The 14922-nt window shown below is 60.2% G+C and overlaps 2 protein-coding genes across 2 annotated transcripts; both read left to right on the forward strand.

The window, feature by feature from the left end:
* The first annotated feature begins 26 nt into the window (after positions 1–26).
* MPL (MPL proto-oncogene, thrombopoietin receptor) lies at positions 27–7562 on the forward strand. The gene is made up of 12 exons (XM_055815386.1): positions 27–1946; positions 4081–4216; positions 4549–4724; positions 4928–5193; positions 5270–5426; positions 5594–5723; positions 6051–6223; positions 6333–6475; positions 6630–6789; positions 6956–7043; positions 7155–7242; positions 7334–7562. Exons 1-12 carry the CDS (start codon positions 1844–1846, stop codon positions 7520–7522), a joined length of 1809 nt encoding a protein of 602 aa, XP_055671361.1. The 5' UTR covers positions 27–1843; the 3' UTR covers positions 7523–7562.
* Positions 7563–7732: 170 nt separating this feature from the next.
* CDC20 (cell division cycle 20) lies at positions 7733–13906 on the forward strand. The gene is made up of 11 exons (XM_055815388.1): positions 7733–7863; positions 8840–9036; positions 9568–9713; positions 10452–10548; positions 11077–11205; positions 11550–11746; positions 12095–12189; positions 12540–12771; positions 12887–13012; positions 13169–13286; positions 13638–13906. Exons 1-11 carry the CDS (start codon positions 7814–7816, stop codon positions 13811–13813), a joined length of 1563 nt encoding a protein of 520 aa, XP_055671363.1. The 5' UTR covers positions 7733–7813; the 3' UTR covers positions 13814–13906.
* Positions 13907–14922: the final 1016 nt, after the last annotated feature.

Genomic DNA, 14922 nt, shown 5'->3' on the forward strand with positions numbered 1-14922 from the left:
GGGGTCCTCTGATGATCCCCAGGGATGCCCCAGCACACCCTGAAAAGTCCCAGGTGTCATCATGCGATGGGGGTGTGTTTTCTTAGTATGCAATGGGGATCTCTGCTCCTGCAATTTAAGATTTTGTCTGGTCCCCAAGGGACAGACTATGTCCTTCCTCTGCGCAACTGCCTCTCATGTGCTTGAAAACTGTTCCTGCGCCTTCTCCTCAGTTGTCTGCTCTTCATGGGGATGGCCCTGCTCCTCTGGCCAGCCCCTGCAGGGCTGTGCAGCTCTGCACCCTTCCCGCCCTGGCCAGCCAGTGCCTGCCCAGCGCTGCGCCGAGCGTTGGGTAACTTCCCACGTATTGCAAAGGGACGATCATGTTCAACCAGCCTGCCTGAACACATGCTGCTGGGGTGATTCTCTCTCATGTGGCAGTCCCTCATGGACCACTGGGGCTCTGTGCTGACCCTCTTGTGGGAGCTCCTGTCCCTGGCTGCGGTCCCTCATCCTGCCCTGCCGCCGCTTGTTGTAGTGACATGGGGTGGGCTTCATCTCTGTTGGCTTCAGCTTGCTAAGCCCTAGGTGTGCCACCTAGCCGCCCACCTAGCTGTCTTCTGTGGTCTGTGGAAGCAAGGGCTGCTCCTCCAGAGCCCAGTATCCCCACCAAGGACAGGGGGATTTGCATTTGCCCTTCCGGGCAAAAGTCTTTTTTCCCCCAGAAGGTGTTTCGACCCTGTCAATACCATTTTGATTTTCCATTCTGGCTTCCAGTGCTCTTTGGTGTGAGCTGCAGCCCTTAGTAAGCAGTCTCTGCCCCATCACTGAGGTGCCCAGTGAAACAGTGACGGGGACTGGCCCACACAGGCAACCTGACATGTGCCACCACCTCTGCACCTCCTCTGCTGCCAGCCAGAAACAGCATCTGAGGCAGCGTCATCAGCCCTGCTCAAACCGAGGGCTTCCTGCTTTTTGCCTCCCTGATGGCAAAGCCCAGTAGCCAGATGAAGGAAGTGGGACTGGTTTGACAAAATTTGACTGTGACAAATTGGTACTGGCTGTTCTCATCTCCCCTCAGTGCCTCCAGTGCTGTCCCTGGCTGCAGGGCAAGGAAAAGCCAACCCACCCTTGGCATGGTAGGGACACGTGTGTGAGTGGCTCCTCGTGCCCCAGCTGGTGCTCCCCAGGCTGCGCCGCGGTGCTGCGCCCTGGCAGGGCAGGACACCCCTCCAGCCACCCGCGCTGAGCAGTGGTGGTGGGTTGGCATGAGGTTGCGCATGTCTGCAGGACCCCACCATGGTGGCCCCGCTCCTGCACCAGCACCGCTAGTTATCTGCGTGGGTCCTGCCAATGCCCCCTGTGCCTGCAGCTCTCCTCCCAGCACAGCCACAGGGACGGTGCTGCTGGGCCATGCAGAGCAGACCCAGCGCACACTGGTGCCAGGCAGCACAGGGCGGGATGGAGCCAGAGCAGCCACCCCATGTCCCACGCTCCCACGTGCCTGCAGCCCCCAAGAGCCTGCCCTGCCCTGCACAGGGGCCTCCCTGGTTTCTCAGGCGTTGTTTTTCTTCCTACCCCAGCCTCCCGGCATGCCGGTAGCCACAAGGGCAGGACGTGCCGCCTATCTGATAGGAGCAGTCTCTCTTGGCACTGCGGCTCGTGGCGGAGGGGCTGCAAGCACCGCGGTTTTGGGCACAGGGAAGTGCTGGTGATGGGGCGGGGGGAGCCTCCAGCCAGGCTTCCTGAGCTGCACAGCCACCACTTCCCAGATAAAGGTATCACCCGGAGGAGCTGCAGCAGCTCTCAGGGTGCTGGGAAGGGCTGAGTGTGGCACGCACAGCCCTGGCACACGCGTTGCAGGATGGCAGCCTGCCTGTGCCAGGGCTGGGTGCTCTCGCTGCTCCCTGCCGTCCTGCTCAGCCTCCACAGCCCGCCGCCGGCCCCTGAGCCAGTGACATCACAAGGTAGGTCCTTGGGGCCATTTTCTCCTCTAAGGATAGGCCAGACAGGAGCTGGCATGCTGGGCATGAGCAGCGAGCACCTCGTTGCAGCCAAAATCTGCAGGGTTGGAGAGGGGGCATCCCAGGAGGGTGTGCAGGGGATGTTCAGGGTAGGTGATGGAGCCCCCTTCTCAGCCATGGGACACTCTGGGGTACCCACAGCAAAAGGACATCCCTGCTCCCTGCAGGCAGGACCTGGCAGCCCCCAGGTGCCCCTTTGGGCTCACAGCCTGGGGCTCCCAGTCCCACACAGGCAGCAGAGGGGCTCCTGCTCATCAAAAGTTCTTGGAGTTACGATGACGAGGGTCTGCACAAAATTCAAGCAAAAGTCTGGTGGCACAGCTGTGCACCGTGGGTTACGTGGCAGCACTGCCAGGCTAATCCCAATGCTCCCACACCAGCCTTGACATGATGTTACTGCCACACCGAGCATCCTCAGCTCAGCTGCTAGCTGGCCCCAGCCCGGCTTACTGCGCCTGGCAGAGCTGCTTCCCAGCTTTCTCCAATTTTAGGCCTGTCCATGATCTCTTTGAGCCCCTTGTTAGCCCTTTTTTAACACTTTCTGTAACATCATAAAAAGCAGTTTAACTGAGCAGAATCCTATCGATCTCCTGCTTGTCTCTCCAGCCCCACCCCAAGTCTGTGGCCATGGCAGGCTCGGGAGCACGTTCCGAGTCACCCCGTAGGGGCAACGGGAGGAAGGTCAGGGTTGGGCTCATCCTTCCCCTGCCCACAGCCTCTGCAACATCACCATGCCCCGAGCCCACCGCTGGCTTGGCAGTGCCACTGCCCAGGCGTGGCTGCTGTGGGCTGCAGAGCTGTGTGGGTGCTCTTCCTAGGAAACGATCTGCGCCCAGCAAAGATGCTCTGGTAGCCCCACTGGACTGGGGTGGCCTCTCACCAATTCCATGGGTCCCTGTGCCACTAGGCTGCTGGGACCTGGCCACCCCATCCCCTGGTACTAGTGGCTGGTGGGGTCATGGAGCTGCTACGAAGCCTGGGGTGGGGTGCAAAAAGGGAAGAGGTGGGGGGGGCTGTGGCCAGTGGCAGGGGACATGGACTGGGGGTGGAATGCAATGCAGGGCTAGGAAAGGAGGGACAGGGCTGAGAAGTCAGGGCAAAGAAGGGACAGGGAGAGCAGAAGGACACTGAGAAGGTGGCAAGGACATTTGGGGACTGTCACTTACTCTTCACCCAGGGTAGGCTCAACTGACATTGCGGGGGGGGGCGGGTGTAGCAGAGAATGGATGCACTCAGCACATGGAACAGAGCCAAGTGTTGGCAGGGGGCTTGTTGTGGGGTCCTGCAGCTGGGGACAGCCCCTGGGGAGGAGGACACATCCCAGGAGGAAGAGGAGGAGGAAGAGGGCTGGAGCAGGTCCCAGGGCAGAGGCAGTGGGGGAGATGAGAGTGCTGGAGCAATGCTGGGGGCAATGAGGCCACTCCTGTGCTTTACGAATTGTCATCTTGGGGCTGTCCTCTTTTCCCTGACCTCAGGGACAGGTGCCCATGTGCTAGCCAAGCCACTGGTGCTTGGGATGGAGATCCCGCAGGGATGAGCTCCAGCTCATCCCTGCAACAACAGGGAGAGCAGCTTGCTAAGTGGAGCAGAGAAACCCACAACCCCCTAAGCAGTCCCTGGGCTGGGGTTTGAGCATCACCCCCTGCTCAGGACCACACACCCCCACACCAGCCCCAGGCCCTTTCCCTCTCCCCAGGGCGCTGCTCCTCCTTATCTCGCTTCCGCGCACCTTCCGGTGCGAGCAGGGCAGGGGTGCTTCCCCCCGATCCCCGGGCCCTGAGCCCCCCTCCGACCACAGGGCTATTTTGGGATGTTTGTTTGTCCCAAAGGACCCCGCGTGCTACAGTGGGGCTGGCCAGCAGGGAGCCCTGCCGCCAGCCAGGAGCCCAGTGCCAGCCAGCAGGCATGCCATGTCCCTCCCTGCCCTGCCAAGCAGGCCATGCCCACACTGCCCCAGGTGCCTGCGCAGACTGGCTCAGGGGGCAGCTGGTCAGTGGGCATGGGGCAGGGGGACACCCACAGGTGAGGCGGGGACAAGTTTGTGCCCAGGGGCTCCTTCATGCCCGCACTCTCCCAGATGCTGCGCTGCTGGTGGGAGTGCCTGAGGACATCCTCTGCTTCTCTCGCTCCTTTGAGGACCTCACCTGCTTCTGGGATGAGGAGGAGGAGGCGGCGGCAAGCGGGATGTGCCACTTCTACTACTGGTACAGCAGGTAGGAGGTGGCGGGGACACAAGCCAGCCTCTCCCTTGCCTGCACAGAGAGCAGCAGGGTCAGGGTGCTGCAGCTCTCTGTGCCATCCCGGTGGCTCCCAGCTGCAAGGAGAGATGGTGGAGAGCCCTCAGGAGATACACAGCAGTCACCACATACCCTGCAGCAAGACTGGGACCTTGGCTGTCCCTCAGACCTACGGGGACAGTGCCTGCAGTGGATGGGTGCACAAGGAAGGAGATGGTCTCAGTGCTGTGCCCCAGGTCCCCTCTACTCCAGCCTGGTCCTGGGCAGGAGGCATGGGGTGCTGCAGGACCCTGCTCTCCGTTCCTCAGGGACATGCCCACAGCATGCACAGTCTCCACATGGCGCCATGGAGCTGGTGGGACACGGCACGCCTGTATGTTCCCTGGCCAGGATGTGCGTCTCTTTACCCAACTGCACCTCCGTGTCCTGGATGCCACCACCAACCAGACCAAGTACTGGCGGGAGCTCAGCGTGGATGCGGTGGGTGAGTCCATCCCACTGAGCAATACTCCTGTGGCACCAGGACAGTCCCCAGACCTTGGTCCCCTGCCCTTCTGCCTGCTGTGGGGGCTGGCAGCACCCTGCACAGAAGCAGCCCTGGGGGACCACTGGCTGTCCCCCAGCAGGACCAGGGGATGCCCAGACAGGGGCTTCCGCAGGACAAATGTCCCAACACGTTCCCTGCAGGTCTCATCGCTCCCCCGGCAAACATCACAGCCCGCTGGGCTGGGGCTGCAGGGCAGCTCTGTGTGTCATGGCAGCCACCGCTCGCAGACTACCTGAACTTCTTCCTCTACGAGGTGCAGTACTGCCCTGCCAGCTCCCCAGAGATGCTGTGCAGCACCACGCTGGACCCCAGCGGGCAGCACCTCGGGGACCCCTCCAGCCAGCCAGCCGTCAGCACCCACGCACCCATGGCCAGGGCAGCCACAGCCTCCCTGGGAGCGCGGCAGGTACACAGAGGGGCCAGGGATGGGCAGGGGGATTTGGGAGCCGCAGCCGCTCCCCAGCCTGATCCCTCTCCTGCAGGAGCTGGTCCAGACCAACACCTGGGTGGTCCTCCAGAACCTGCAGCCAGGGGTGAGGTACCACATCCAGGTGCGCAGCAAGCCAGATGGCACCTCCTTGGATGGTGTCTGGGGGCCCTGGTCTCAGGCAGTGGCTGCGGAGACACCCCACTCCTCCGGTGAGTGGCCATCCCCACTGCTGGGGTGCTGGCAGGCACAGCAGGGAGACAACCACACCTGGGGCTGTGAGGAGTGGGGGTCTGGGGATAGGTGAGGTGCAGCACCCAGGTTTTGGGGGGGTTAGGAGGAAGCAAACCCCTCCCTGCCCTGGCTCTCACCTGCCCAGGAGACATCGGGCTGCACTGCAGCACCCCTGACTTGCAGCACGTGCTCTGCGAGTGGAGCTGGGACCCCACAGAGACCGGCAGCTCCCACCAACTCTTCTACCGGCCACCTCCAAGCAGGGCTGGCACAAGGTAAGAGGCGTGGCAGGGACACGGTGCTCAGGCAGAGGGGCAGCACATCCCAGGGATTGCTGGCCCTGCTCAGTGTCCCACATCCCACGCTGTGCCACATGGCCCTGTGCCCCACTCTGCCCTACCACCATCGACTTCATACCTCCCCATCATCACTCCCAGCCACACTGACCCCTCTGACTATGGGCAGCACTGGCTTTGCTTGGCATGTGCAGGAGCGAGGCAGCACTGGCTGCAGGGGCAGGGTGGCCCCTGAGCAGGGCTGGCAGCAGGCAAGGGGAAGGGGGCTGCTAAGGTGGGCTGACTGGCTCCCTGCTCTTTGCGCAGGGAAGATGCATGGCGCCAGTGCAAGGAGGCGAGTGTGAGGGCACAAGGCACCCATGTCTGCACTTTCCAGCCCAGGGCTGGCAGCACCATCTCTGTCCTGGTGAACATCACCCGGCCCCTCGCACTGCCCACGCTCAGCTACTTCAAGGAGCCCTTCTGGCTGCATGAGGCCGGTGAGTCCCAGCGCCTCTGTGGCCTCTGCCCTTGTCCACGCCCAGTTCATGGCGGACACAGCGTCCCATGTCCCGTTCCATGGCAGTGACACATCCCTGTCCCCAACAGTGCTCACAGATGCCCCACAGCTCGTGCAGGCAACAGTGTCACAGGGCCGGCTGAGCCTGCAGTGGCTGCCACCCCTGGAGGCACTGGCAGAGCAGCTGGAATACCAGGTCCGCTATGGCGTGGAGAACAGCCACGACTGGAAGGTGAGGCATGGCCAGTGCTCCCCTGAGCAGCGCTGCCCACCTCTGCTGCTGGCACATGGCCCACACAGGGTCAGGCAGGACCAGCTTGTACCCCAGCGCTGCCCCTTGGCCGCTCCACAGCGGCCATCATCTCCAGCTCGGCTGTGTCCCACAGGTCCTGCAGGTCCCGCGGGCAGCCAGGAAAGAAGTCCTTGACCTACGGCCAGGCGCCCGCTACCATGCCCAGGTGCGGGCCCAGCCCAGCGGGCCATGGTACCAGGGCAGCTGGAGCGCCTGGTCCAAACCCGTGGTGGTTGATGCCATGGCCGATGCGGGTAAGGGACAGGGCAGGAGCGGAGGCGCCACACGGCTGACGGCAGAAGACTGAGAATGTTTGACATGGGATGGGTAGCACCGGGCAGAGGGTGACAGGCCCGCAAAGGGCTCGGTGGTGGCGGGTCCGGAGAGGGCTCCAGTCCCAGCGTTCCTCCCCCGGTGCAGGCTGGATCATCCCGAGTGTTACGGTGGTTCCACTGCTGTTCACAGGAGTGCTCCTGGGGCTGCGCTGCACCTTCCCCTCCCTCTACAGGTAAGGGCTGTGCCTGGGGCAGGCGGGGCGGCCGGCACCAGCCCCCAGCACCCTGCCCGCCGCGTCAGGGCACCCCAAGGCTGAGGTTTGCCTTCGACAACCCCCTCCCAGCAACGTGAAGCAGAAGCTGTGGCCCCCCGTCCCCGACCTGCACCGCGCACTGGGCAGCTTCCTCCACGAAAGCAGCAAGCACGGCCAGGTGAGCGGGCCGGGGCAGCGCCCGCCGCGGCCGAGCCCCCCGGGGGCAGCTCGAAGGGCAGCGCCCACCGCGCCCCCTCCGTGTCCCCCAGGCCAACGCCTTCTACAAGCAGCCGCCGGAGGAGGAGGCCGTCCTGCCCTGCCTGCTGGAGGTGCTGCCCGGCCCGCGGCGGGAGGCGGCCGCGCCGCCGGAGCACGCCGCCGGCCGGCTGCCCAGCACCGACATCGCCAACCAGTCCTACCTGCTCATGAGCGGCTGGGAGCCGCGCGGGCCGCCCTGAGCCGGCCCCCCCGCCCGAACATAAACGCGAGGCACATCCACCCGGTCTCCTCGCTCCTTCGCGGCGCCCGCCCCGCCCCGCCCCGCCCCCCGGTCCCGCGGGAAGCGGAGCAGCGCACGCCCCGCCGCGAGCCCCTCCGCCCGCCTACTAACGGCACCCGTATCCGCCCGCTGGGGAGAGCCCCGCCCCGCGGCCCAGCCAATCGCGACGCGAGCGCGGTGGTCGCCATAGCAGTGCGCGGCGGTTGGGTTTGAAGCAGCCAATAGGAGGAGCGGCAGTTGCGGGGTTTAAATGCAGCGGCGGTGGAGAAGGGCCGGGCGAGTCTCGGCCGCAAGGCGGAGGTGAGGGGCGGCCGGTGGCGAGGGCAGCGGCAGGTGGGGAGGGCTGGCACTGCGGGGGGTCCGGGTGAGCCTGAGGAGTCGTCCGGGGGGCTGTGGTGAAGCGGCCTGGGCGGGGGCGGGGGGGGTCTTCGGTGGTGAAGAGGGCCCTGGGGAGCAGCTTGAGAGTCTCCTGAGGTGGAGGGGGCCCGGGGGAGCGGCCTGCGGGGGGGGGGGAGGGCGGCCTGAGGTGGAGGGGGCCCGGGGGAGCGGCCTGCGGGGGGGGCGGCGGCGGCCTGAGGTGGAGGGGACCCGGAGGAGCGGCCTGCGGGGGGGAGGAGGGCGGCCTGAGGTGGAGGGGGGCCCGGAGGAGCGGCCTGCGGGGGGGGGGGGGGGGGGCGGCCTGAGGTGGAGGGGACCCGGAGGAGCGGCCTGCGGGGGGGGGGGGGGGCGGCCTGAGGTGGAGGGGGCCCGGAGGAGCGGCCTGCGGGGGGGAGGAGGGCGGCCTGAGGTGGAGGGGGCCCGGAGGAGCGGCCTGCGGGGGGGGGGGGGCGGCCTGAGGTGGAGGGGACCCGGAGGAGCGGCCTGCGGGGGGGGGGGGGGGGGGCGGCCTGAGGTGGAGGGGACCCGGAGGAGCGGCCTGCGGGGGGGGGGGGGGGGGCGGCCTGAGGTGGAGGGGGCCCGGAGGAGCGGCCTGCGGGGGGGAGGAGGGCGGCCTGAGGTGGAGGGGGCCCGGAGGAGCGGCCTGCGGGGGGGGGGGGGCGGCCTGAGGTGGAGGGGACCCGGAGGAGCGGCCTGCGGGGGGGGGGGCGGGGCGGCCTGAGGTGGAGGGGACCCGGAGGAGCGGCCTGCGGGGGGGAGGAGGGCGGCCTGAGGTGGAGGGGGCCCGGGTGGGGGGGGCGGCCCGGGGGGGGGGGCGGCCTGAGGGGGGACCCGGCGGAGGAGGGCTGCAGCCCGGCCGGTGACCCTGCGCGGCCCCGCTGACGCCGCCCGCCCGCAGCACCATGGCGCAGTTCCTGTTCGAGGCCGACCTGCACGGGCTGCTGAAGCTGGACGCGCCGATCCCGAACGCGCCACCCGCGCGGTGGCAGCGCAAGGCCAAGGAGAACGGCGCCCTGGGGCCCAACCCCGCCGGCGCGTCGCCCATGAAGCCGGCCAATCGCTCCTACAGCAGCAAGACACCGTCCCAGACACCCGGTGAGCGGCAGGGACCGGCGAAGTGGGTTAGGTGGGGACAGCGTGGTCCGGGCTGCTTGCCTGTATCTGTGGGGCTCTGGGGTCTGTGCCAGGCTGCCCTAGTCGGCTTCCTAGTCAGGCAGGAGGAGGTGGGCTATGCTGACAGGCTCCTGGGAATCACCCACCTTCTCCCCAGCATGAGGTGGGCAGAGCTCTGTGCTCTGGGGCTGGCTGAAATACCTTGCTGGCACTGTTGTGTGTTGGGACAAATGCGGGTAAGACCGCTGTAACTATTTTTGTATCCTCCCCTTATCTGTGAACTCTGGGATTGTTGCGCTAAAACAAAGGAGTTGTCTCCTGGCAGACCCTAACCAGAGCTTAATACAATTATACAGGGAGGTGCAAAAATTAGAGTTGTGACTGAATGCTGTGAGCTCTGAGTTCTGTTTGTCCGTTCTGCTTGTGTTGGAAGAGTGCTGGGTTTGCTGTTTCTTGTAAGCTCTAATACAGGCTGTTCAATAGATGTAAGACTACTTACGTGTGTGAATGCAGGTAAATCTGGATCCAAAATCCAGAGCACTCCAACAAGGGCCGGAGGGGATCGCTACATTCCCAACCGCAGCACTATGCAGATGGAGGTGGCCAACTTCCTCCTAACCAAAGAGAATGACCCTGCTGAGGAGTCACCTACCAAGAAGGTGAGCATCTTGCGAAGATGGCTACAATGATCACTACCAAACACCTAATCCTTCCTGGCCTTTTACAGAGAAGCAAACTGTAAGTTCAGCAGGCACATGGGGCTGACAGCCCCAGCCATCACTGCTTCCAGCTCTGGGCTTCAGGAGCCTGGGATGAGGTGGAAGCTCTAGAGCCTGAAGATGGCACAGGTACACAGATGCTACACAGGAGCCTGAGCATAGCTGCTCTGTAGGGTTGTTTCCCTAGGCACAGGGAAGAGCATAGAGCAGTACACCTCTGCTTCCACTCACTCTAGCCTCTGCTACTTCTGGTAGCAAAATTCAACTTTGGGCTAATGAGACTTTAAAACAGAGCAGGCTACAGAGACAGAAAGCTGTGAGCCTGTGCACTGTGAAACTGCTGCTGGCAGCTATTTCGGGACAATGTCTACATGGGGAGCTATTCTGGAATGTCTACAGTGTTCTGAAATCTGTTTATGAAGCATTTGTCCCTTGTGGCTGTGGCTCTCCCCACTGGCAGTGAGACATTCAGCTTGCCACTCTTCTGTATGAAAACATGAGCAGGACAGTATGCCAAAGTCTAAGGAAAGACTTTGACCTGCTTGCCTGTAGCTGACTTGCACAGCACTATACCTGCTAGAAGGGGGCTTAGGTGTGTGCTCTGCCAACTGCAGTTCCAAGTGCAGCATGGGCTTAGTGTTTCAAATGCCTCTCACTGAGGGTGGTTTGTCTCTGTAGGAGCAACAGAAAGCCTGGGCAGTGAATCTGAATGGCTTTGATGTAGAAGAGGCAAAGATCCTCCGCCTCAGTGGAAAGCCGCAGAATGCTCCAGAAGGTATGATAACAGGGTCTGTGTGAGTTGACTCAGCTGGAGAGATCTGGGCAGGGGAACAGCAACACCAAGGCCCGGTGTGGTGGACACAGGAGAGATCAGCTGGCTTCTCAGAGCTCCTGTGCATATTGGAATCTCCTGCCTTGGGGTTCTTGAGGCTGAAAGACTGCTTAACAGCTACAGTGAATTTATTTACAAAAGTTGAAAGACTGCTAGTTGTTCACTTGTAGTACAAGTGGCAAACCTTCCTGAGGTCTGCAAAAGCTTCAGATTCTTTGCTGTGCACTTCTTAGCTTAACTGTCACTGAACATAATGGGATACAGAAAACCAGGTGCTTGTCAGTTAAACTTGTTGCTGTGAATCAGGGATCTGGAGTTCATCCTGCCAGTGATGTTGACACTGCACTGTTCTGAGTGTATCTCTTCCCTCAGAACTTCACTTTCACTGGAAGGGATTTCTAGTTGGGTGAGCAGTGCTTAGCTTGGAGGAAATAGTAACTTGTGCTAACAAATCTCTTCCTCTGCACACAGGCTATCAGAATAACCTGAAAGTGCTCTACAGTCAGAAACTGACACCTGGATCCAGCAGGAAGAATGGCAGATACATTCCCTCAATGCCAGACAGGATCCTGGATGCACCAGAGATCCGCAATGACTACTGTAAGTAGGCTGAAATGTTGAGTGTTGGGCATAGAGGTCATTCTCCATTGGAGTGCAGCTCCTAGGACAGTGTAAGTGGGCTGTTTCAGTATCTTAAGCACTTGGGCTGGAATATAGTGTTCCTGTGTAGTCATAATAGGAACAGTGGTCCAAAGTGCTATGTAGGTGACTTGGATCAGGGCTAACTGACACCACTAGCAGGGCATGGTGACACCCAGGTGTCCCCTTACCTGTATGTGCATGTTCGTGTGTGTGTGTGTGTGCATACACCTGGTGCAGGTGGAAGATCTGACATCAGCACTGGTGAAGAGCGGTGTGACCTGCATTGTTCTTCCAAACTGTAGATCTGAATCTTATTGACTGGAGCTCTCAGAACTTCCTGGCCGTGGCTCTGGACGGCTCTGTCTATCTGTGGAATCACACCTCTGGGGAGATTATCCAGCTGCTGCAGATGGAGCATCCAGATGATTATGTTTCCTCTTTGTCATGGATTAAGGAAGGAAACTACCTTGCTGTTGGCACAAGTAATGCTGAGGTCCAGGTGAGTGCAGGAGTAAAACTAGAGGTGTTGTCTAGGGATTGCTGGAGCCATGGAGCCTTGGGACAAAGGCCTGGCTAGCACAAGAGGAGCGCATGCACCCTGACTTGTCTTGACTGATGTGGGGTGGAAATGTCCACAGCCAGTGACCAGCTGCAGCATGTAAGGCAGAGTTTGGGTTCGGGTTTTTCTGACACCTGAAGGGAGTTAGCTTCTGTTCTGTAGGCATGCAAGATACAAGTGATCTCTGACAAAGCTGAATGCCAGAGCCTGTGCAGGGAGGTTTCTAGGGCAGTGCAACAGGGCTGGGTTTCTTCATCCTCTGAAGAACTTACTGCTCTGCTTCTCTAGCTATGGGACATACAACAACAGAAACGTCTCCGAAATATGACCAGCCATTCTTCCCGTGTGGGGTCTCTCAGCTGGAACAGCTACATCCTCTCCAGGTAAAGTAGTGTGTTGGGGTGGGTGAGGGACCGTGTCCAGCTGTTGCAGATTTCTGTCCTAGATCTGTGAGTGGTGCAGGTTAGGGATGGCAGAGGGGAGTCTGTCCTAGCTTGGGATTCTTACTCAGCCTGTTCTGTTGGGACTATGGGGAGAAGGCCTCTCTTGTCTTCAGCCCTTTGTGCTGAAGTTGTGAAGAGTTTCTGCAGCTGCTTTGCTCACACCAACAGGCCAGCAATGCTGGTAACACTGGCTGAAACCCAGTGGCAGGTACAGCAGTCTTGCAACAGTACAAAACTTAATTTTGCTGAAAATACTTGCCAGCCTGACCCCGCAAACCTTCTCTCCGCAGTGGGGCACGGACTGGCCACATCCACCACCATGATGTCAGAGTGGCTGACCATCATGTGGCCACACTTGCTGGCCACACACAGGAGGTGTGTGGACTCAAGTGGTCTCTAGATGGCCGTTACCTCGCCAGTGGTGGCAATGACAATCTGGTGAACATCTGGCCATGCACCCAGGGGGACAGTGGAGACTTTGCTCCTATACATACCTTCACTCAGCACCAGGGTGCTGTCAAGGTGAGTGCAGGGCTGCAGTGGACACAGGTCTGTGTGCAAGGCAGACATGCGGCACTGGCTGTGCACAGGTTGCCTCTTGCATGTCTTAGAATTAACCCTTTTTTTTTTTTCTCAGGCTGTGGCATGGTGTCCATGGCAGTCTAATGTTCTAGCCACTGGTGGTGGGACTAGTGACAGATATATCCGCATCTGGAATGTGTGCTCTGGTGCCTGCCTCAGTGCTGTTGATGCCCATTCCCAGGTAAGACACAAACTTGGAGACAAACACCTTCTAGCAGGACACCTATGCAAAGCTGCTGGCTTCTGGGGCATGGGGAAGGAGGGAACCATGCTCATCTCTGGGTAGTGAGCATCAGCACATGTAGTTTGTCTGAACTGCGTTATTCACTCTTCCCAGGTCTGCTCTATCCTGTGGTCAACAAACTACAAGGAGTTCATTTCGGGCCATGGCTTTGCACAGAATCAGCTAGTTATATGGAAGTATCCAACAATGGCCAAGGTCACTGAGCTACGAGGTAGGCTGGGCCCTTTTGCCTGGGGAAGGGAGGGCTGCTAGAGGCTCGAGGCAGATGTAGTCCTTGGTTTGAGCAGACTGGTGATCCAGCCTGGAGCACTGCTGATGCAGCATGGTGCCTAGCATGCTGCTAGAGGGAGGCACTCCTGTTTGCTGCTGGAAAAGCACTGTTGCTCCAAAGGCATGCTGAGGATGTGAATTCATGCTGCTGCAGCATGGCGTGGGGACAGCTGTGCAAACTGGTGGTGCTCATGGGGCATACACTTACTCCTGTATCTATTCTGTTAGAACCAGATGGACCACAGCATGTGGTGATCAGGCCAGCCCTGACTGCACATCTCTTCCTTCCCAGGTCACACTGCTAGAGTCCTGAATCTGACTATGAGCCCTGATGGTGCAACAGTGGCCTCAGCAGCTGCTGATGAAACACTGCGGCTCTGGCGCTGTTTTGAGATGGACCCCGTAAAGAAGAAGAAAGAGAGGGCAAATAGTGTCAAAAGCAGCATCATGTACCAGGGCATCAGATAAGTTCACAGGCCTGTTGTGGGAAGGGGAAAACTCTTGGTTTACACACTGTACAGTATTTTAAATGTTTTAAATGTTAATAAAGTGCTTTAACTTAACTGTTTTTTTTTTTATGGATGTGATGGAAGAAGCTGTGGTTTACAGAACCAAGCCCTTCCTCCCTGGAGTTTGGGGTCGGGGTGAGTGGTGGAGCTCTTGTTCTTAAGGTAGAGTTTGCAGGCAGCCTGAGAAAAAGTAGGAGAAAAGGATGCTGTGACACTGCTGTGCTTGTCTGTCTGTCCCAGTTAGGGCAAGTATGTCATAATCAGCTGCTGCACCACAGGGAAGCTGTAGCCTGGGTGACTTCCTAGTCCTCTGTTCCTGGTCAGGGCATGAAAACTGATACTTCCAGCAGTGGGGCTAGGAGGAAGTGGCCTCACCATGCCTCAGCTTCCACCAACTAGTGAACTGGCTCATGTCTATGGCAAGGCCCTCTGCTTAGCAGCTGCCTGCTTTGGTGCCAGATGTGGGGAGGAGCAAGACTCAACTGAAAGCACAACATATGTGTCCCCAGCTTCTGCTGTGCCCTGTCTCTTGGCCAGGTGCACCTTATGGTGCCTCTGCAGGCAACTACCAGCAGTTATTACCTGTGCCAGAGCAGTCTGGGGACTTGTTCTTGGCAATCTGAGCTGCAGCAGTTAGTCTTGTTCTGCTACATGCAGCCTCTGTGCAGCAGCCAGTGCTGCTTGTGCTTACAGTGCTAGGGTAGAACAGCTACTTTTGCAGTAAGTGTAGTACTGAATTAAGGAGCCAAATGCTACTGCAAAAAAAGGAGGGTGCAGGGGCTGGAAACATACAGCAACAGCAGTAATCACTCCAAAGGCAAGAAAGGGGCTGGCAATGGTATGAAGCCTGATGCAAAACAAAATGTTGGTTTTGCTGGGGCAAACTTGGACAGCCATGCAAGAGGCTTCCCAAAGCACCATCAACCCAGTGCAGGGCCCTTAGTCATACATTCCTCCAGCAGCCCTTTGCTCTGCTCTGCCCTCCCCTGCTGCTGAGGGAAAGCCGTAGTGCCAAGCTCAGGCTGCACAGGGGGAAGCAGGCAGCGCAGCTCAGCTGACAGCTGGTAG

The sequence above is a fragment of the Falco peregrinus genome, chromosome 10 (genome assembly GCF_023634155.1).
Source record: "Falco peregrinus isolate bFalPer1 chromosome 10, bFalPer1.pri, whole genome shotgun sequence".
NCBI classification, from domain to species: Eukaryota; Metazoa; Chordata; class Aves; order Falconiformes; family Falconidae; genus Falco; species Falco peregrinus.

Excerpts from the sequence above, each read along its gene's own strand:
- MPL (XM_055815386.1), top strand. The coding sequence starts at position 1,844 with ATGGCAGCCTGCCTGTGCCAGGGCTGGGTGCTCTCGCTGCTCCCTGCC. Across the intron at positions 6,476-6,629 it reads AGAACAGCCACGACTGGAAG|GTCCTGCAGGTCCCGCGGGC; the intron begins GTGAGGCATGGC and ends TGTGTCCCACAG. Across the intron at positions 7,044-7,154 it reads ACCTTCCCCTCCCTCTACAG|CAACGTGAAGCAGAAGCTGT; the intron begins GTAAGGGCTGTG and ends ACCCCCTCCCAG.
- CDC20 (XM_055815388.1), top strand. The coding sequence starts at position 7,814 with ATGCAGCGGCGGTGGAGAAGGGCCGGGCGAGTCTCGGCCGCAAGGCGG. Across the intron at positions 10,549-11,076 it reads GCCGCAGAATGCTCCAGAAG|GCTATCAGAATAACCTGAAA; the intron begins GTATGATAACAG and ends CTCTGCACACAG. Across the intron at positions 11,747-12,094 it reads CAAGTAATGCTGAGGTCCAG|CTATGGGACATACAACAACA; the intron begins GTGAGTGCAGGA and ends CTGCTTCTCTAG.